Consider the following 23,659-nt stretch of genomic DNA (forward strand, 5'->3'; position numbering starts at 1 on the left):
TAGTATGTTTATCCTATATTATCTATTATATGTCTAGTATCCACTTATAAGTGAGTATATACCACGTGTGTCTAGCAAATATTTTTAAATTAAATTTATTTATTTACTTTACATGTCCATCACTGCCTCCCTCCCTCTTTTCTCTCAGTCCCACCCTCCCACTCTCTTCCCTTTTCCTTGCTCCTCTTCTCAGAAAAGGAGAGCCCTCCCCCATACCAAACCACTCTAGCACATCAAGTCACATCAGGACTAAGCACATCCTCTGTAGTTAGTGTCTTTATGAATGGCCTTTTCTTAATATTTTCATGTAGAGGCTTTAAATAACATGTATTCCAAATAATAAAACCTTCATCCTTTCTTATTGGTGCAGAAATACTGTTACTTTTAGACTTTCATGTGTGTGTACTCACAGTTCTTCATTGTAAAAACAAGCTTATAGAATGATTGGAAATACTCATATTTTAGAAGATTCATTTGATGTTTCTTTCTCCCTAGAGCCACTAATGATGACAATATTCTCATGACATAACCACCTCCAAAAGATTCCATTTTCTAATACTATCCCACTGAGGATTATATTAAAACATATAAATTAAGGAGATAAGGACAAAAGTATTAATACTACAGTAAATATTAACTTATCTTACTCATTTACCATGAAATACACAGCCATCAATCTGGTTAATAGTATATGACGTTACATAATATTGTAAAATATACAATGTGAAACAAACATTTCACATTGGACTGGATTTTCTGGAGCTGTCATATAAAATTTATTTATTATTTATTACAATTTTATTCACTTTGTATCCCTGCTGTGGCCCCCTCCCTCATCTCCTCCCAATCCCACCCTCTCTCCCTCTTCTCCCCCTATGTCCTTCCCCTAGTCCACTGATAGGGGACATCCTCTTCCCTTTCCATCTGACCGTAGACTATCAGGTCTCATCAGGACTGGCTGCATTGTCTTCCTCTGTGGCCTGGTAAGGCTGTTCCTCGATTAGGGGGAGGTGATCAAAAAGCCAGCCACTGAGTTCATGCCAATCTTCAAAGCAAAAATTGATTTCTTCTCTAATAACGATCAAAAGGATAAACAATCATGGCATCAATGAAGCCTTAGATAGGTGTTTACTCATTAAATCTATTATTGTCTTGTAGAAGTGTTTACTCTCAATTTTTCATAATTTTTCTTAGTAACTTTATGTTCTTAAGGAAACTATAACATCGTGTCCATCCTGGGAGCCCACCAGTTCATGAAGATTGACTAATGTATACTTCCACCTAAATGAACAAACAGTCCCATATGAACTATGCTTGTAATTATCTCACTCTTTGTCCTACAATCTCTCTATTTTTTTTATGTTTCTCTGTCATCTAGCATTGCTCCTGAACTTCCAAACTTAGAGATCAAGCCCTAGAAATGCTTCTTTTTCTAATTATTTTGCTACTCTTTTTTTATTATTTTTTTCTTTTCTCCCATTAATAATTCTACTTTGCAGTCATGTTCTTTTTAGTCTCACTTTCAAAGTACTGCAATAGTTTTCAAAGTGGTTCCTGTGTTCCTTCAGGTAATGAAATGATGACTTCTTGCAAAACTATCACTGCAAACTGTAAAAACATACAGAACAAGTAAGAAAAGATAAGAAAAGAGTTTCAAAGTTGCTCCAGGCATTAATTATCTAACAGTCAAAGCTCAATACAGCATGGCCTCTTCTTTCTTCCTTCTGCAATGGTATCTATTACACAGATTCACACAAACTTCACAAGACCAAGTATTTGTAAGGACTAGACTTCTTTTTTAAGGTAGCAGTATTAGTTGTTAGTTGTTTTAAGATAACCTTGTTTCTTTATATATCCAATTGATATTTTTTCAGCTTTACTATCTTGTATATTCTAGTCCTTTTAATTAAATATATTTAAAAAATCTATCTTCTGTTCAGAGTTTTATATTTTACTGTTTTATTTTTAGCATATATAGAATCCACCTTTATTTGATATCAAGGTATCAACAATTTTTTCCTGGTTTTTTATTTAGCAATACACAATTTTCTAAACAACTTTCATCCTTTTGTTGTTCAGTTGTGGATGTCTATATTATTTTCAGGTATAATATGTAACATCTTAAAACTTATCTTTTAAAAGATTCACACATGAAAACAACCTCATTGAAAGTCTGAGCAAGTAGACTAATTGAAACAGAAGTTTCAAACTTACTCCATATCCTATTTGTGTATAGGAGGAGGCTTTAAACTTCATGCAAAACGTAAAGAAAATTCACCCCTCCTATATGATGAGCCTCATGCTCTGAAAAGACTTAGATAAGAGTCTGTGGTTATGAGAAACAATCCCCTCAAAGAGGCATACCTTATTATCTGGTAAGGCCAAAACTACTTTGCTGACTTAGATTGTCCTGAGTGAGGTATACACACATGATATATGCTCACTTATAAGTGTGTATTAGACATATAGTATAGGATAAACATACTAAAATCTGTACACCTAAAGAATCAAGAAGGAGGACCCTGGGTAAGATGATCAACCCACATTCAGAAAGGCAACTGTGATGGACATCAGAAGAGGGAGAAAACAGTCTTACTCTGAAAGACTCTACCCAGCAGGGTATCAAAGAAGATGCTGAGACCCATAGCCAAATATTGAGCAGAATACAGGAAATCTTATGAAAGAAGGGAGAGATAGAAAGAACTGGAGAAGACAGGAGCTCCACAAGGAAAGCAACAGAACCAAAAATATCTGGGCCCAGGGGTCTTTTCTGCGGCTGATACTCTAAACAAGAACCATGCATGGAGATAACCTAGAACCCCTGCACAGATGTAACCCATGGCAACTCAGCCTCCAAGTGGGTTTCCTAGTAAGGGGAACAGGGGCTGTCTCTGACATGAACTCAGTGGCTGGCTCTTTGATCACCTTCCCCTGAGGGGGTAACAGCCTTGCCAGGCCATAGAGGAAGACAATGCAGCCAGTCCTGATGAGACCTTATAGGCTAAGGTCAGATGGAAGGGGAGGAGGACTGCTCCTATCAGTGGACAGGGGAAGGGGCATGGGAGGAAAATAAAGAGGGAGGAGGGATTGTTAGGGGAAAAGGGCTACAGCTGGGATAACAAAGTGAATAAATTGTAATAAAAAAAAACAATGATTCTGTTAAACTGACATGATATTAAATAATAAACAATAATTTAAAAAAATCTCAAAGAAACATTACCCAGGAATAATTCTGTTGGTCAAAGCAAACTGATAGCAATGCTTTTTTTTCTGTTCACAAGAGAAGATTTTTGTAACCATAGAAACAGATCTTGCTGTGTTATGGTCATCACACACCTTTCTATTCTTTATATTGGTTATGTTAAAATACCAGTTTTTAAAAGTTTAATTATACTTGATGTTTACATCCTGAAAACTTCATGTACACATTGAGATAGGTACCATAGTTTATGGATGTCTGAAGCTAGAAAAGGCAAAGGAAGATTCTCCTTCTACAGTCTCTGGAAAACTGTGGTTTCTACTAAGTCCTCAATTTCCACCTAGATGAATTTAAGGATGTGAAGTCTCTTTTTTGAAATGTGAAAGTATATATTAATATGATTTTAACCAGCCAAGTTCCTAGTTCTTTACTTTAGCTGATATAGGAAACTAAGATAGGAATGAAGAAGAAGAAGAAGAAGAAGAAGAAGAAGAAGAAGAAGAAGAAGAAGAAGAAGAAGAAGAAGAAGAAGAAGAATTGGGGGGAGTGTGATCAGGAAAATTACATCACTTTACAAAGAGAGATCTAGACATTATCTATCACTTCAAAAATGTCATCTTAGTGCATCACTTCTTCATAATGATAGTCATTTTCAGTGATAAATATTTATGCTTAGTTGTAGTTAGCATACTAGACAGTTTTCACATATTTATACGATTTTACTTCCTGTTCTTCTTACTCCCACCAGTCAATATACCCAGATATAAACACATGTGCATATACTCTATACAAAGTTAGAAAAAGTATGAGATGGAAAATTTGTCAATTTTTTGCGCAGTCTCTTAAAAAGTTACTTCTTCGAGTCTATTCTTTCCATTCTTTGATTCATGTCAGTATTGTAAAACTCAGCTTTTAAAAAGTTCAATTATGTCTGATATTCAAATACTAAAATTTCAGTTATGAATTTTGATAAGTACAGCAGGTATGGAAAGTGGAGAGTGGGATCAAGAGAGAGAGAAGAGCCAGACAGATGAGCACACAGACTGTGAAAAGGCTCCTGGGAAAGGACATGATTTCAGAGTATGTTCAGGCATGCAACACAACAAAAGAAACATTCTCTTAATATACACCACCATGGTAGAACCAAGCTTTAAAGAGACATGCTTCTGTATTTCTATAAGCCACCAACTGAAGTAATATTCTAGCCTCCTGGTAAAAACATATGTACCCTAGTATTGATTTGAATAACAGATTACTAGGTGTTTTGAAAATCTTACTTTATAAACCAAAATACTGTACTGTTATAGTGAAGAAAACTTACATATAGATAGCCTCAGCCTGCAGAAAGGGGGGAGGGAGGGTGGGACCGGGAGGGGATGAGGGAGGGGCTTATGGGGGGATGCAAAATGAATAAAGTGTAATTAATAAAAGTTAAATAAAAAATTTAAAAAATAAGTATATTCTAGCATTCACATTCCCTTATCGAGACGTGTGCCTCTTTTTTATTTTTTTCAAAAGGAGTAAAAGATAATTTATTCTGGAGTCAAATTTGAGTGACCATGACTCATGATTTGATCTCTGTAAACATGTTCCAACATGAAGACAGTTTTATAAAGTCATTTGTTGTTCGTAGATTTTTTTAATATTTTTTTTTATTTTTTAATATTAGTTACAGTTTATTAACGTTGTATCTCAGCAATATTCTGATCCCTCATTACCTCCCAATCCCACCCTCCCTCCCTCATCTTCTCCCTACCCCTTTCCAAGTCCACTGATAGGTCAGGACCTCCTCCCCTTTCATCTGACCCTCGCTTTTCAGGTATCTTCAGGACTGGCTGCAAAGTCCTTCTCTGTGGCCTAGCAAGGCTGCTCCTCCCTCCAGGGATGAGGGGAGGTCAAACAGCCCGCCATTGGGTTCATGTCAGAAATAGTCCCTGTTCCCCTTACTAGGGTACCCACTTGGATACTGAGCTACCATGGGCTACATCCGAGCAGGGGTTCTAGGTTATATCCATACATGGTCCTTGGTTACAGATACAGTCTCAGAAAAGACCCCTGTGCCCAGATATATTTGGTCCTTGTGGAGCTCCTGTCCTCCCCAGGTCATATTAACTCCCCCTTCTTTCATATGATTCCCTGTATTCTGCCAAAAGTTTGGTTATGAGTCTCAGTATCTGCTTTGATACACTGCTAGGAAGAGACTTTCAGAGGCCCTCAGTGGTAGGCTCCTGTCCTGTTACTTGTTTTCTCTTACATCCAATGTCCATCCCATTTTCCTTCCTAAGTGAGGATATATATATATATATATATATATATATATATACACTCTGCATGTACATATTCACGTCAGATGAGAGCATTGGATTCTTGTAATAAGCCAAATAGGATATATGTATATCTTATTTATCTGAACATTCCTTAAATGAATAAAATACAAGATAGGCAGGCTCAGCATAAGTGATATCTGACCTACCTAGTAGGTAAGAACATAGAGAGAGAAAAGGCATTCAGAACCAGGTCTAATCCCAGAGTCTAAAAGATGTCACCGAGTAGCAAACAGGAAAATAAAGGAGCATGGGAAACAACATCAAAGTAACTGCCATGCACTGAACTGAAGGCCGGAGCTTGACAGTAGAAAGTTAAGATTATAAGTAAAGAGACTCAAATGCACGGGAATGGAAACGCGAGGAGGGAAAACTTCGTTTAAGGGAACAACAACAACAGAGTGTGAAGCTAGAATCGGAAGCTTGTGGAGGGATAACGCGCGACCTGTCTGTAATAACCCTCTCGTAAGCGCTTGGACGTGGCACTTTTGCTATTGAAAACGTCACAGTGACATCTAGGTTGTTCCCAAATTCTGGAAATTATGAATAGAGCTGTTACGAGCATGGTTGAGCAAATGTCCTTGTTGTACAGTGGAGCATCTTTTGGATATATGCCTAGGAATAGTACAGCTGGATCTTGAGGAATCGCTATTCCTAATTTTCTGAGAAAGTGCCAGATTGATTTCCAAAGTCATTGTAGCAGTTTCCATTCCCACCAGCAGTGGAGGAGGGTTCCCCTTTCTCCACATCCTCTCCAGCATGTGCTGTCACTTGAGTTTTTCATCTTAACCAATCTGATGAGTGTAAGGTGAAATCTCAGGATCGTTTTGATTTGCATTTCCCTGATGATGAAGGACATTGAACATTTTTTAAGTGTTTCTCTGCCATTCAATATTCCTCTATCGAGAATTCTCTGTTTAACTCTGTTCCCCATTTTTTAATTGGATTACTTGGTTTGTTGGTGTTTAACTTCTTGAGTTCTTTATATATTCTGGATATTAGCCCTCTGTCAGATATAGGGTTGGTGAAGATCCTTTCCCAATCTGTAGGCAGTCGTTTTGTTCTGATGACAGTGTCCTTTGCTTTACAGAAGATTTTTAGTTTCATGAGGTCCCATTTATTGATTGTTGCTCTTAGAGCCTATACTGTTGGTGTTCTGTTCAGGAAGTTGTCTCCTGTGCCAATGAGACCCAGCTTCTTTCCCAATTTTTCTTCTAACAGGTTTAGTGTGTCTGGTGTTATATTGAGGTCTTTGATCCATTAAGACTTTACTTTTGTGCAGGGTGATAAATATGGATCTATTTGCTGTATTTCTACATATATACATCCAGGTAGGCCATTTGTTCAAGATGCTATTTTATCCATTGTCTTGTTTTGTATTCTTTGTCAAAAATCAAGTATCCATAAGTGTGTAGGTTTATTTCTGGGTCTTCTATTTGATTCCATTGATCCACCATTTTATTTTTATGCCAGTATTTTGCAGTTTTTATTACTGTTGCTCTGTAGTACAGCTTGAGATCAGGGATAGAGATACCTCCAGAAGATCTGTTATTGTACAGGATTGTTTTAGCAATTCTGGGCTTTTTGTTTTTCCATATGAAATTAAAAATTGTTCTTTTAAGTTCTGTAAAGAATTGTGTTAGTATTTTGATGGGAATTGCATTGAATTTATAAATTGCTTTTGTCAGGATGGACATTTTCACTATGTTAATCCTACCAATCCATGAGCATGGGAGATCTTTCCATCCTCTGATATATTCTTCAATTTCTTTCTTCAGAGCCATGAAGTTTTTTTTTCATACAGGTTTTTCAATCAACTATGTTCATCGTAGCTTTATTCATAATAGCCAGAATCTGGAGAAAACCTAGATTTCCTTCCATGGAGGAATGAATACAGAAATTGTGGTACATTTACACAATGGAATACTACTCAGCTGTGAAAAACAAGGAAACCAAGAAATTTGCAGGATAATGGTGGTAAGTAGAAAAGATCATCTTGAGTGAGGTAACCCAGAAGAAGACAGGCACACATGGTATATACTCACTCATCAGAGGTTATTAGATGTATAATACAGGATAGACATACTAAAATCTATACTCCTGAAAAAGCTAAACAACAAGGAAGACCCTAGGGAAGATACTCAATCCTCATTCAGAAGGGCAAACAGGATAGATGTCGGAAGTAGAAGACAGGGAAAGGGACAGGATCCTACCATAGAGGGCCCCTGAATGATTCAACTGATCGAGGTATCAAAGCAGAGGCTGAGACTTTTAACCAAACTTTGGGTAGAATACATGGAATTTTATGAAAGAAAAGGGAACTAGAAAGACCTGGAGAGGACAAGAGCTCCAAAAGGAGATGAGCAGAGCAAAACCAACCAACCAACCAACCAAACAAACAAAACAAAACAAAAAACCCTTGGCCATGAGGGTCCAGCAGAGGCCGATACCCCAACCAAGGACCATGCATGGAGAGGACCTAAAACCCCTGCTCAGATGTATACCATGGACTCATTTTTCCAGGTTTCCCTAGTAAGGGCATGAACTCAGTGGAGGTCTCTCTGGTCACCTACCTCTGGGGATGCAGCCTTGCCTGGCCACAGAGGAAGACAATGCAACTACTCTTGAGGTGATCTGACAGGCTAGGTTCAGATAGAATGGGGGAAGGGCCTCCCCTATCAGTGGACTAGGGGAAGGGCATAGAGGGAAAAGTGGGATGGAGTGTGGGATCAGGAGGAGATGAGGGAGGGGGCCACAACTGGGATACAAAGTAAAATATATATATATATATATATATATATATATATATATAATTTTTAAAAAATGGCATAGTCAAAACGGTCCAAATGAAATGGGCTTTTATTTTTGGTACTTTGTAGCAAAGTACAATTTCACAGCAAGCAGGGACAGAGCATAGAACTTTTCTATAATTCATTCCTTTTATTCTGTTATCAAAAGGTTTGATCCAACACAAAGCAAGAAGCTACATGTGGTATGTACAGAAATGATATCTTTCCAGTATAGGAAAAAAAAAAAAGAATTCATTGGGTTACCATGGAAACTGTCTAGTGTCTATTCTAATGGAAAATCTTAATCTTCTAATGAAAAATTACCAGATAGATGTGTATTCATTGCATCTCTCCACTTGCAATTCCCTAGGAAGATTTGGAGTGTTTGTTTTATCTGAAAAGTTGTAACATTCCAAATTGATTTTGTTTTACTTTTATGGTGAAAATTCAGAGCTCCATCTTATCATCATACTTACAGTGGTATCAGTCACTAGGCCTTGTGTGTCGGTAGATGCTAGAGTTGGTATCAGGGATTCCAAATGCTAAGCAAGTAATCTACCAACTGAGTTATAATCCAAGCTACAATATGCAATACACTTTAAAATGCTGTCGATTCCATTAGAGTTTAGCACACGTGATATACCTCCAAATGTTTAGTTTCTCGTTATCTACTTACTTCCAGCTCTGCATCAGAATGCCAGCTCCTTTGCCCCAGTGACAGAGAGTTTTCATTACTAGAGGTTGCTTTGCTTACCTAGACACACCTATGGAATTATTTGATTCTCTTGCCCTCAACTGCACAGATAGGCACTTACATCAAATAAATATAAGTCAAGTGGTATTTATACATAGAGCCTCCACACTCTGTGAAGAACCTGTCCCTGGGGTAATTCTTCTATGCTAGGTGAGGACAGTCCCACCAGAACTATGCTCAGTTATGCATAGTGTGATGTTTTGATAATGTGCCATTTATTGGTTCTTGACCTTTCCTAATCTGGTACTCATTTTTCATGGTATCCTCTCCCAGATCAACTGCTTATATATGGAGGAATCTAGAATAGAAGGAACATTCTCTTTGTAGCTAACAATGCTGAATGACATGAGTAAATCAGAAATCTTCAAGCCTGAAACTACCAAAAAAAAAATAGTATTGTTTGTACCCAAAGAAAAGTATTGAGTTGAGATGTAACATTTTTTAGGTTAAAAATTACAGTGAATTCTACTTTTACAGTATGAGGTGGCTGTAAATAATACATAACAAGTGTATATTTGTACCACTCAAACATTACAATTTGCTTTTTGAGACTTTCCATATATAATAATTTATCCATCTATCCATCCATCCATCCATCCATGCTTCTACATTCTATGTATCTATGCATCTATGCATCTATCTATGTATTTATGTATCTATGTATCTATCTATCTATCTATCTATCTATCTATCTATATATCATTGCTTTTGTATAATTATTTCACTCCACCTGGAGGCCCAGTTATACTCTTGAACATAATTCATTCAAATAAACACATCAGCTTCTTTTGTGGCACATCTGCTTTTTTTATAAACTTTTTTTATTTTATTAATTACACTTTATTCATTTTGTATCCCCCCATAAGCCCCTCCCTCCTCCCCTCCCAATCCCACCCTCCCTCCCCTTTCTGCATACATGCCACTCCCTAAGTCCACTGATAGGGGAGGTTCTCCTCTCCTTTCTGATCTTAGTCTATCAGTTCACATCAAAAGTGGCTTCATTGTCCTCTACTGTGGCCTGGAAAGGGGAAGGTGATCAAAGAGCAGGACAATCAGATTATGTCAGAGGCAGTCCCTCTTCCCATTACTATGTAACCCACTTGGACACTGAACTGCCATGGGCTACATCTGTGCAGGGGTTCTAGGCTATCTCCATGAATAGTCCTTGGTTGGAGTATGAGTCTCTGGGAAGTTCCCTGTGTTCAAATTTTCTTGTTCTGTTGCTCTCCTTGTGGAGACCCCGTCCTCTCCAGCTCTTACTATTTCCCACTTCTTACATAAAATTCCATTCACTCTGCCCAACTGTTGACCATCAGGCTCAGCATCTGCTTAATTTGCAGGTAAATGGTGGGACCTGGAAAGGATCATCCTGAGTGAGTTGTCCCAAAAGCAAAAAGACACACATGGTTTATACTCACTCATATAGACATACAATATAGGACAAACCCACTAAAACCTGTGCATTTAAAGAAACTAAGCAAGAGAGAGGACCCTAACTAAAACGGTCAATCCCCATCCTGAAAGGCAAAGAGAATGGACATCAGAAGAAGAAGAAAACAGGAAACAACCTAGGAACCTTCTACAGAGGGCTTCTGAAAGCCAGAAGAAGAAAACAGGAAACAAACTAGGAACCTACCACAGAGGGCCTCTGAAAGCCTCTGCACATCTGCTTTTTACTTTTTATTACACTATCTTGTTTTGCTATGGCCCTAACCAATAACAGAGTCCTATGTGATGTGTGTGTGTGTGTGTTTGTGTGTGTGTGTCTGTAAAATGTTGCCCATGACTAAACACTATCCTAACCGTGAGTTCACTTTTCTTCTACTGTAAATAATAGGTAAAAGATAATACAATTTTTAAAGAAATTAGAAAAGATAGCATCAAGAAAATAATTTGGTATTTTGGCTCTGTTGTTCCCCTGTGGAGTTCCTGTCCCCTCCAGGTCTTTCTATCTCCCTCTTCTTCCATAAGAATTCCAGCACTCTGCCCAAAGTTTGGCTATGAATCTCAGAATCTCCTTCGATACCCTGGTGGGTAGAGCCTTTCAGAGGTCCTCTGTGGAAGTCTTCTGTCCTCTTCCCTGTCTTCTCCTACTTCCGATGTCTATTCTTTTTAACCTTCGGAATGATGATTAAGCATCTTCCTTAGGGTCCTCCTTGTTGTTTAGCTTCTTTAGGGCTATGGGGTTTTTAGTATGTTCATCATATATTATATAGCTAATATCCACTTACAAGTGAGTATATACCATATGTGTCTTTCTTGGTCTGGGCTACCTCACTCAGGGTAATTTTTTTTCCTAGTTCCCACCATTTGCCTGTAAATTTCATGATTTCCTTGTTTTTAATAGATGAATAATATTCCATTGTATAAATGTACCACACTTTCTTAATCCATTCCTCCATTGAAGGACATCGAAGTTGTTTCCAGATTTTGGCTATTACTAATAGAGCTGCTAAAAACATGGTTGAGCAAATGTCCTTATTGAATGGTGAGACATCTTTTGGGTATATGCCTAGGAGTGGGGGCTGCAGAGACCAATACTTCAACTAAGGACCATGCATGTCCTCTCGGACCTATACTCCCTGTTCAAAGGAAGTCCATTGGGTGCTCAGTTTCCAAGTGGTTTCCCTAGGAAAGAATATTGGGGTTATCTCTGACATAAACTCAGTGGCTGGCACTTTGATAACCTTCCTCTGTGGGGTGCAGCCTTGCCAGGCCATAGAGGAAAATGATGCAGCCAGCCTTGATGAGTGAGACCTGATAAACTGGGGTCAGATAGAAGGGGAGAAGGTCCTCCCCTATCAGAGGACTAGGGAAAGGGAATGGGAGAGAAGAGGGAGGGTGGGTAGAACTGGGAGGAGACAAAGGAAGGGGCAGCAGCAGGGATACAAAGTGAATACATTGTAATAAATAAATATAGAAATTAAATTAAAAAATAATTTGGCCATCTTGTTCTACGAGGAAAACAACAGGGCAGCCAGAAGTGAGGTATAGGATCATATTTTTAAAAATCACTTTCCATATCAAATGATAGTAATTTATCACAGAAATTGTATACATCAAAAACCACATGAAACAGAGTTGGAGGCAGTTTAAATAGAAGAAAAAGTATTTTTCTGCACAGATGCTTGTGTGATATATTCAGTTTATAACAAAGTCACAGTGGTTCGAATAAAACCTGACACTTGCCATTCTGAGATTCTAAAATTCAGGTGCCTGACTTAGCTCTGAGTCTTATACATATTAGTCAGGGTATTGAGGTTCATCTACAGATTACTTTCTAAGCTTCTTATTTATTGTCAAAATTTGCTCTCTCGTGAGCATAGGACCAATGCAAGCTTAGTTGAAAGTTAGTCTTTTCTGCACACAGAGGCTTCTTTCAGCTCACTCCCTGCCATGTGGCCTCTTCCCAACAGCCAAATTATCCACAAGCAAAAGAAACTCCTCTGTTTTCTAGACTGAGGTCTTACATAACATTTTACATAACACCATCCAGGAGTGGCTTTTCTGTCATAGTCACAACCTTGTACGCAAGGGAAAGAGTTTATGTAGGCCAGTACACAAGAGCATAGAAACCTTGTACCATCTGTACATTGTAATACAGTCACAATCAAGCAATACCTGCAAATACAAGGAGACCTAGTTGGAAATAGTTGGGAAAAGATTCCCAGTTGGACTTAACTTTCCTAATTACATTCATTATTTCCACAGTCACAAAATATGGATATATTGATATTATTTGGGGTATTAACGTTTTAAGAAGGCATAGATTTTACTATCAACATTATTTTAAATGGGAGACTTTAATGATGACCTAGAATGGAAACATAAAAATCATAGTTTATTGGCTTAATGTGTGATACCTACTGTATTTTCTCACATTCCTGTTCTCTTTTCTGCAGCATGAAGTCAGGGATTTCAAAGACAGATGGATGGTTTTCATTCCAGCGTAGTCAGCAATGATTGGACTAGTTGTAGCTTCTTAGATGTTTCTGAAAAGAATGAGAACACTGTCTTGCTGCTGTCACGGGGAGAGTAAGTTTTTACACAACAGGTTTAGTTTTCTGGTGAAAAAGTAGAAGATAGAATGCAACCAAAGTAATATTTTGCTTGGATGTACCAGAGATGATCACTACTATTCAGTTTTGTTTTGGTTTGTTTATTTTTTCATAGTTTCTAGTTTTTATAGTTTATGTGGGTGTGTTATCTTATCTCAACTTGAATGCAGCCCCCTAACATAAGACTTCTCCATCACTTATTCAAGGTAAAGAAAGTGAAGAAGCTCTTCAGTCCCTGTATCTCTAGTTCTGGAAAGTAATGGATCTCAAAGGCCCATGACTGTAATTTTCCAAAACCCTTCATTTCCCTATTTCTTAGTACCAGAGTGTACAAAGATTATATCTTTCTATCTGTGCTACAAAAGGGGCAGGGAGAAGATGAGGGAGGGAGGATAAGATTGGGAGGGAATGAAGGAGGGGGCTACGGCTGGGATACAAAGTAAATAACCTGTGATTAATATAAAAAAATAAAAATTAATAAAAAAGAAAATAAACTGTTTAGTGAAGCATGTTCACAAGACCCAATGGGCGGGGGGAGGTATGTTAGTCTCCTCTTTCCTTGGCAAAATGGAATGGGAACAATCCTGCACAAGCATATCAGGGAGAACGAACAAGACAAATTGTGGGTATACAGAAAAGAACATCATATATAAAGTTGCACTGAGAAGAAAGGAGGAAATGATGTCAACGATAAGATGAGGTTGCTGCATTAATGCACACACCCACATCTTGTTTCCGTGCGTGCACATGCACGTGTGGATATGCAGTTTGGGTTTAGGTCAGAGTGCGTTTGTTTGGGCATGAACATCCGGATGCTAGAGGGCAACCATGGAGATCGTTATTCTTGTGAAACCACCCACCTTAGGTCTTCCTCTCCTTCTTCTTCTTCCTGAGATCCGGTTCAGCTAGGCCAGGTGGCTCGTGACCTCCAAAATCTGCCTGTCTCCTCCTCTCCTGCAGTGCTCTTACGCTTACACATCACCACTCTGGACTTTGAATGAAAATACCGGGGACTCAAACCCAGTTATTCGTGCTGACACATCAAACACCCTGCAGATGGAGTCACCCCTGCCACACGGTCCTGTTTACAGTGGTAGAATTTTATAACATTACAATTATAATACATCGCAGGCATTATCTAAGTACGGACTTAGATCCATTAAGGATCATTATAGTGTACTCTACTCCAACCATTGAGCTAACAGTCTATGTGAAGCTTGAACTAATTAGGGCTTAGGAAAAGGCATCACTTGAGGAGATCTCTACTGAACAACTTCAGTGAGGAGCTCCCATCCATCTATACTCATGCGGAGATATTAAAAAATACACACATACAGAGAGAGAGAGAAAGAGACACAGAGAAAAACACAGAAAGACAATATTTTAGGAAATAAATACTATTTTCCAAAAAAATCTAATATTTTTTGTTGTTAAACAATTCTCTTTTTTCTTTTACTACAACCTTTTTAATAAAGATATGGATTTTTTTATCTTATTCTTTATCTTTCTGAATGTCTGTTGACTGATTTAAAATATTCCTGGCACTCAAAATATTTAAAGAGATATCCTAGAGGGTGCAGTGTCTAGCTGACTAAATTTGCTAAATGTATAAGGGACAGTGTCTTAATGGGGAGAAATGGCAGAAGAGAGCTAAAAGTGTGGTTAGGGTTATTTTAATTCTGAAATACTTGTGCATCAGTAATTTTTACCAAGAAGGTGAATCAATTGGCAGATGATATAAAAAAAAAAAGCCCTCAAATGAAATATTTTCTAGTAAATACTACTGCAAAGAATGTGACAGGAAAAATTTTATAAAATAGAAACTAGATAGAAGACAGTCACAACTTATATAACGAGGCTAATTTTTATGTACTGTGGATTATTTAAATAAATACTTAAGTAATATTTAAATACTTTAGTTCTTATATAAATTAATAATTAAGTATTCAAATAAATACTAAGCAAAAATTATTTAAATGCTTTGTGTTTAATCAGCATTTATTTGTCAAAATCAATTTTACTAAAATTAATGTATAAAGCAAAAGGAGTATCTGTTTGTCTGATGTTTATCTAAAAATAAAAGAAAAAAATTGTGGCAATACAAAGCCAGCAGAGGGCGCCCGGCTCCCGTGCTGTTTGCTGAAGGAGTCTTGCAGGAGCTAACAAATCTCTAGCCTTTGCTGTTGGAATCTATCCTCACTTCAGGTCCTTAGGTTAAAGATTTAAGAGGAAAACAGATTGTAAAGCAGCATAAAGTAAAAATAGTGAATATATATTAATATATATCAGGATTTTAAACATGTTATTCCAAAAATATGGACTTAGTCTTTCATGCTGTGAAATAAGAGCTTTAAGATAATGAATAGACCTGATGAGCTAGGAGGTCCTCCATCTAGGGAAAGGGCAGAGGGAGAGAAGAGGGTGGGTGGGTGGTGCTGGGAGGAGATGAGGGAGGGGGCTGCAGCAGGGATACAAAGTAAATAAATTGTAATAAACAAATATATAAATAAAAATGTAAAAAGATACAAATAAAAAGGTACATTTTTAAAAAGATAATGAATAGATCATTCCTATAACTTATTAAAGTTAGAACAAATGAAATATTTATATGAAATAATAAATTATGCTTACCTTCTCTGAAATAATTACTCTGAGAATGAAAGGAAATGAGGCTGGAATGAACTGCCATCCTGTGTGTATTTTATTCTTTTTAAGGACATCACTTCAGGGAGAGGAGTCCATCTGACCTCAATATAATAATGTCGAGTAATATTCATAGGAAAAACAAATCACCTACTGAAAATGCATCCAAACAGAAAATGCTGATGAAGAGGAAGATGAATGACGTGCTGTACTGGGAAAATAAAACTACCAACTGTTGCTATTTTTAGTATAGCCACTAAGATTAAACTCATTTAATGTCTAATCTCGTGTTTCATATTAGGGCTTGGCTTGGCCATAACAGTATTTGCCTAGTACAGTGGTTCTCAACCTTTCTAATACTGTGACTCTTTAATACAGTTTGTCTTGTCGTGATCCCAAACCATAAAATTATTTTCGTTGCTACTTCACAACTGTAATTATGAATGCATTGTAATATGAACTGCAATGTAAATATTTTTGGAGAGTTTTGTCAACGGGGCCATGTCCCACTTGTTGAGAACAACTGCAATATGGAAAAGGATTTGAGTTCGAGTTCTAGTAGCGAAAGGAAGGAAGGAAGGATACAAGGAAAGAAGGATGGATGGATGGATGGATGGATGGATCAGTGGATGGATGGGTGGATGGGTGGATCGGTGGATCGGTGGATCGGTGGATAGATATATAAACTCAGAAAACTGATTCCACATCTTTGAGATCCTTCAGTTCACATCAGGAGCATAAGATCTGCTAGTTTTTTAGGGCTACTGTAATAAGTTGCCACAACACATTGTGACTTAAAACAGCAGAATGTTGTTAGTCTGAAGGCTGAAGGCTGGAGGCCGGAGGCTGAAATCAAGGTCAGAAGTCTCATGACTTAGAAAACTAAAGGAGAATCATTCCTACCCTTATCTTCTTGCATTAGCTTCAGTCTTTGCTGTTTTATGGTTTGCAAATATGTCACACTTCTGTTACTTTTTCTGGGAGATGCAAATGGCCAGTCATCCCAGAGCACATCATTTATAGACTGCAGTGTAACTGCAATAAATCCGACTCCATGAGGCCAATTAGTTTTACTGTACTGTCTTACCAAACACAGGTAAGGAGTGATAAGAGGAGCAATGGTGACCCAGAACAACTGTGTCACAGGAAGTCTCACCTCAACGTGGGTGATGACTGAGTAGAAGACCCTTCGTGGAGTCCTCCTTTCTTCTATCTATCTATCTATCTATCTATCTATCTATCTATCTATCTATCTATCTATCTATTATTACAATTTATTCATTTTGTTTCCTGGTTGTAGACCCCTCCCTCATCACCTCCCAGTCCCACCCTCCCTCCCTATTCTTCCCCATGTTCCTCCTCTAGTCCACTGATAGGGGAGGTCCTCCTCCTCTTCTATCTGACCCTACCCTATCAGGTCTCATCAGGACTGGCTGCATTGTCTTCCTCTGTGGCCTGGTAAGGTTGCCCCCCCCCCAAGGAAGGTGATCAAAGAGCCAGCCACTGAGTTTATGTCAGACACAGTCCTAGATCTCCTTACTAGTGAAGCCACGTGGAGACTGAGTCTATGGGCTACGCCTAAGCAGAAGTTCTAGGTTCTCTCCATGCAGGTTCCTTGGTTGATTCATCAGACTCTGCACCCAGAACCCCCTGAACCCAGATTTTTGGCTCTGTAGGTAACCTCATGGAGCTCCTGCCCCCTCTATGTTTTTCTATCTCCCCCTTCTTCCATAAGATTCCCTGCACTCTGCCCAATGTTTGGCTATGACTCTCAGCATCTGCTTCTATATCCTGATCAGTAGTCCTTCGGTGGCCCTTTTTGGTAAGCTCCTGCCTTGTTCCCTGTCTTCTTCTGCTTCTGATGTCTATCCTGTTTGCCCTACTGAATGAAGATTGAGCATCTTCCCTAGGGTCCTCCTTTTTGTTTAGTTTCTTTAGGAATATAGCTTTTAGTATGTTTAGCCTATATTATATGTCTAATATCCACTTATAAATGAGTATATACCATGTGTGTCTTTCTGCTTCTGGGTTACCTCACTCAGGATGATCTTGTCTAGTTCCATCCATCTGCCTGCAAATTTCATGATTTCTTTGTTTTTAATTGTTGAGTAGTATTTGAAATATGCTCAACCATAATACAACAAGGACATTTATTCAACCATGTTCATAGCAGCTGTATTCATAATAGCCAGAATCTGGTTAACTGAGGAATGGATGCAGAAATTGTGGTACATTTACACAATGGAGTCCCACTTTATTTTTTTATATAAATTTTTTTATGTATTACAGTTTATTCACTTTGTGTCCCAGTTATAGCCTCCACCCTCATCCCCTCCCAATCACTTCCTCCCTCCTTCCTCATCTCCTCCCATGCCCCTTCCCCAGTCCACTGATAGGGGAGAACCTCTTCCCCTTCCATCTGACCCTAGTCTATCATGTCTCTTCAGGACTGGCTGCATCGTCTTCCTCTGTGGCCTGGTAAGGCTGCTCCCCCTACCCCCAGAGTCCCACTTTCATTGAACCCTTCAGTTCCTATATACTGTGGCATCTCTGAGATTACTGTCAGCTGGAAAAGTGTGTAATAGTTGGATTTCAAGGCAAGGATCTTTTTTTTTTAGTGAAGTGTAAATTTCCATACATTTATTAACAGTGAAAAATTTGTCACTTAATTGCAGGTTTATGATTTCTTTTTATTTCTGAGTCTTTGCCTTGATGACCAGGTGATATGTAATATATGGTATTTATGTTTTAAATATTACCATTTTAATTAACTTTATTCTTTTTTTTTTTTTCTCAATGCAGTTTATTCAGGAACCTTGAACAATCATCTGACCCTGGGGAAAGCCAGCCCACAGCTTAAATAGCCTCTGGGTAGCCAACCCCAGCATGCCACGTGGGCAATGCAGATACATGGTCCACATACATGGAAGCAAGCCAGATCCTCAGCCTTAGCCAAATGTGCAGTTGTTTGTGACAGAGAGCACTCACCATCGGGAAGGTGGAAGGTGGAAACCAGCTCCATCTTTAGGGCTCGGCATTACGCAGCTCTCTACAGTTCCTCCTTTTTGTTTTAGACGCATCAGGCAAGAGTAGAGGTTTGATCTCTGATATTAGAAATAAATTGGGACTTTGTACCGATGTTCATTTAGGTGTCATCCACCCAAAGAGCATCAGACCCGTCCGATACCTTTTTCTCAGAGGCGGGACCTGGGGCATCAACCCGCATGCAATCAGACTTGCTCTTCTCTGAGTCGAAAGCGGCTGACCCTGAGTGCAGTGCTTAGCCTTGCATCCTGAGCATAACATTTTAGCTTTTTATGGTAGCCAACCATGCTTGGGGAGACCAAGGCAAGGATCTTTAAAACATTTCTAGAAAGATTCAGTAGTTGCATTACAACTGGCATGTGCCTGCTTACTACTGTATTTCTCTGCTCTAGTTGCCATGGCTTCAGAAACAAAGTATTAGATGGCATCTTTTTATGACCCCAGGGAAAAGTTCAACAAAACAGTCACTCCAGGATCTGTTTCATCTTCCCAAGGCTCATCTTGTCTGTCATTATCTTCTAAAGACACCAGTCATTTTGTACTAAGGGCCTCTCTAACACTGATCATAACATCAATTACCTCATCATAACAATCAATTACAAATTTAATAAGCACAATTCCAGAAGAGATTCACATTCTAAAGATCATGACATCATAGCCACAGACTATTTTAGAGAACACAATTCAGAACGTATCAGGAGACACAGGAAGGTGGATAAAATTAACCACATTTTTCTATGAAATGTTTTTTTCTGTGAAAGAGGTAGTTGCTCTCCTCATTAAAAGAGAATTTTGATCAGGGCAACTTTGTAGGTGTGGACACTAAGCAGGACCATGGAATCACACTGTCATGAAAAATTTGACTATATTAATTACAAGCAAAGCCCTGTAAATTACACAGGACACCACTCTGAGAGGTGCTGTGTGCTTCTGGCACTTGGCAAGTGTGGCGTGCTATGACCTACCTCACATCTGGTGATGTTGATTTTTATCAACTGAAACGAGGGGTCTGAATGGCTCTGCCTGTTGTCAGCATTTCCCAGAGCCTCTCGGCCTTAAAATATGCATTTTCTTCCTTGTTAGCAGCATGGTGAAAGATGATCCAGAATGGGAAGTTCTAAAACGCCACAAATGCTCCCTGATCAGGGAGCTTTGAACCTGCTAGATAGGGAAAAAAGAAGAAGTTACAATGAGAAGATTTGAGTAAGAATATTGACTGTTCTCCATGAGAATTCCGACTAGGCAGAGGCAGTGTCGAACTGAGGGGTTTGCAGAGAAACCTATTTCTTACCTCAGCCTTGCAACCTAACATGAACTCAGTTTAAAAATGAGGATAAAATGTGATACCACATCACATTTAGAGTTTTGATTAAAATTACTAAACAACACATTCTAAACTCCTGATTAGCAAATCCCAATAAGTACATTATTGTTATTATTACCATCATTTTGCCATTCAAAGTATATTTTTTCTTGAGAGTAGACCAAATGTGTTCTTTCAGAATGTATCCTCAGAGTGAAAGACATTACAGGCTGAAATTTCAGTACATATTTATATTAAACTTCATTGTTGCAGATTGTACCTGCATTGGAGATTTTAATTTTCATATTTTTAAAGTTCTATAAACTGATATATACTGATAAAAGTGCAACAATGAAAGAAGGGGTAAATTTAAATTTGCAGTTTATATGAAGCATAGTATATGAAGTAGCTTGTATGCGTAAGAATTCCATTACTGATAACTTCTTCCTATTTCCTCCTGTCTGATGGGGGTGGGTGAAGTGCACACAGATAATTGGCTCCTAGTCATCTTAGCTTAATTAAAATAAATGAACTTTAGCCCAATCGGTATTAAAATCAATTTAGTAAAAGAAAATTGAGGACATGCTAAATCAGTAGTTTCTGTAATTTAGTTTCAGTTCTAGTAAGTACTGATTACTACTGGTTTAAAAAAAAATCTGTTGGGAAGTAGAAAAGGAAGAAATTGCTGTGTGTGTGTGTGTGTGTGTGTGTGTGTGTGTGTGTGTGTTTAAGAATGTATGATAAAACTTCACTAAGGAAGGAAATCTATCTCAGTCACCAACATGTGTGATAGGGAAACAAAGCATTTTGCTGCCGTTTATGCTGGTGACAGTGTATCTTACAATATGGTTTGACATACAAATGTTTCAGGTACAGTAGCAGGGGAGCAAACTGTGCAGATTCAGAACTGGAACTTCCAAATAGCAAGTAAAAAGCAACTATAGAATCTTGAGACACCCAACAGTTAATAGTCACAGGGACTATTTCCTAGGAAATCTAGCTGGAGATTCAAGGTTGTCCCAAAATGACAGGCATGTTTGAAGTGTAGAATGTGAATGTGTCAGAAAAGCCTGCCACCATGTCTTCTTGAGGTCTTTGAGCAAGAACTCATCACATAGGCATGAGAGGAGCCACTGTAAATTCTAGACTCTAGGTAGATTATTAAAGTAGGAATCCACATCCACAGCCTCCGAATTTGCTCCATGACTGGGACAGTGCTAGGTACTATTACGTAATGCACGCTGTATAGCATAACTCTGACCTCGTCTCTCTTCCTGCTCCCTTTCTTTTTTTTTTTTTTTTTTTTTTTCAATGCAGTTTATTCAGGAACATTGAACAATCCTCGGACCCCGGGGAAAGCCAGCCCACAGCTTAAATAGCCTCTGGGTAGCCAACCCAGGCGTGCCACGGGGGCAATGCAGATAGGTCCACATACATGGAAGCAAGCCAGATCCTCGGCCTTAGCCAAATGTGGAGTTGTTCATGACAGAGAGCACTCACCATCGGGAAGGTGGAAGGCGGAAACCAGCTCCATCTTTAAGGCATAGCATTCCGCAGCTCTCTACAGTTCCCCCTTTTTGTTTTAGACGCATCAGGCAAGAGTAGAGGTCTGATCTCTGATATTAGAAATAAATTGGGACTTTGTACAGATGTTCATTTAGGTGTCATCCACCCAAAGAGCATCAGACCCGTCCGATACCTTTTTCTCAGAGGCGGGACCTGGGGCATCAACCCGCATGCAATCAGACATGCTCTTCTCTGGGTCCAAAGCGGCTGACCCTGAGTGCAGTGCTTAGCCTTGCATCCTGAGCGTATCATTTTAGCTTTTTATGGTATCCAACCATACTTGGGGAGAATGTCCTGCTTAGTGTTAGCAGGCCTTCTGGTGTTGGTCTCCTTGGTTTGCCTGTGGTATATATGCAAGATTAGAGTCTCGCAACAGTGTGATGCAGCCATGATCATTCAGGCCTGCTCCCTTTCTTACCCTGTTCCCTCTTTTCAAACTCTTCCGTTGTCTATTCTATTTCCATTCCTGAGTGGGAATTAAGCATGCTCCCTTGGGTCTTCCTTGTTACTTACCTTCTTTGAGTCTGTGAGTTGTAAGTATGATTGTCCTGTACTATATGGCTAATATCCACTTATACGTGAGTGCATACCATGTGTGTCTTTCTGTGTCTGGGTTTCCTCACTCAAGATGATCTTTTCTAGTTCCATCCTTTTTTTTTCCTTGCAATTTTCATGATTTCCTTGCTTTTAATAGCTGAATGGTATTCTACTGTGTAAATGTTCTACAATTTCTTTATTCATTCTTAGGTTGAGGGACATCTAGGTTGTTTTCAGGTTGTGGCTATTATGAATAAAGCTGCTACATAGCTGAATTCTTGGGAAAACCAAAACCTCTGAGATGACCTTTCTAATTATACTCCATCTGACATTCAAGTTTAAAAGAAGGACTCACAGAATACTGGAATGTGATGATCAAAGAAAAAAAAAAAACCCTAATGTTAAAATTATGCTCAAAACAACCCTTATGAAACCTTAATAGATAATGTTATAAATAAATTATTAATACTAGTACAAAATAAAATTTATAGTTTCCATTTGAATTTCCAGTGAATCAATAACCTGCCATTTCTTTTTCTGGGTATTTTGAAAAGATTTAAGGTTGTCAACATTAGCAGAAATCATAGAAGAGGCAGAATTATAGTAGAATGTAAGGCTTTGGTTATTGAGACTGTGCAAAGATAATTACCCTACATCTAAAAACCTGCTGAAAATAGTAATAAAGTTCAGAAGATGTCCTTAAACTTGTGAAGCAATGATTGCTTAGCTTTAGATCATTGGTGGCAAGGAAAGAAGAAGGTTAGTTAGACCTCTGGGGAGAGCTGCTGTCTACAGACTTCAGTATTGATTACCGTACGTGTGCTTCGTAAAGCTCATATCAAATAGGAATTTCAAGTCCAGCACAAAACATTTACTAATATGGTTTGTTAAACCAAAGCTTCATTACAGTCTTCTAAGGGAGATGATACTCTTGCATTTTGTTGTTGAACAAAACGACAGCCACATGACGCAGCCTCACATGATCGACAGAGGAGGGTGTGAGCCACGTGGATAGGAGATGGAATCGTACACAAACACCTCTGCTAAGCAGTGTGTCTTGCCAACCGCATACTATTTTATTAGCTCAACTCTCTGTTTTCAGGTGTTTTCTTATACCGCTGACAAAGAAATACGAACTGATGACTTGTGTCTGGATGTGTCAAGACTCAATGGACCTGTAATCATGCTGAAATGCCACCATATGAGAGGAAATCAGCTATGGGAATATGACGCTGAGGTATGGTATTTTTTTTTTTTACTTCCTTGTCATGTAACTGTTAGTTCAATTATCCCCCCCCCAAAAAAAAACCCCAATTAAACCCAGAGTAGAAATGCATTTTTTTAGCATGCACAATCATATGTAGAAAACATTGGGGTGGCATATCATATAAATTAGATTTTGTCAAACTAGTCCAATGTCATAAAAATACTTTTGTGTGGT

At 38.5% G+C, this 23,659-nt stretch overlaps 1 protein-coding gene across 3 annotated transcripts in view; it reads left to right on the forward strand.

The window, feature by feature from the left end:
• Galnt13 (polypeptide N-acetylgalactosaminyltransferase 13) overlaps window positions 1-23,659 on the forward strand; it is a 590,130-nt gene that overhangs the window by 546,467 nt on the left and 20,004 nt on the right. For all 3 annotated transcript variants that reach the window (XM_060390179.1, XM_060390181.1, XM_060390180.1), the window contains one exon: window positions 23,321-23,455. In XM_060390179.1, coding sequence (XP_060246162.1) covers window positions 23,321-23,455 — 135 coding nt within the window. The remainder of the gene's footprint in view (window positions 1-23,320; window positions 23,456-23,659) is intronic.

The sequence above is a fragment of the Meriones unguiculatus genome, chromosome 8 (assembly GCF_030254825.1).
Source record: "Meriones unguiculatus strain TT.TT164.6M chromosome 8, Bangor_MerUng_6.1, whole genome shotgun sequence".
Taxonomy (NCBI): domain Eukaryota; kingdom Metazoa; phylum Chordata; class Mammalia; order Rodentia; family Muridae; genus Meriones; species Meriones unguiculatus.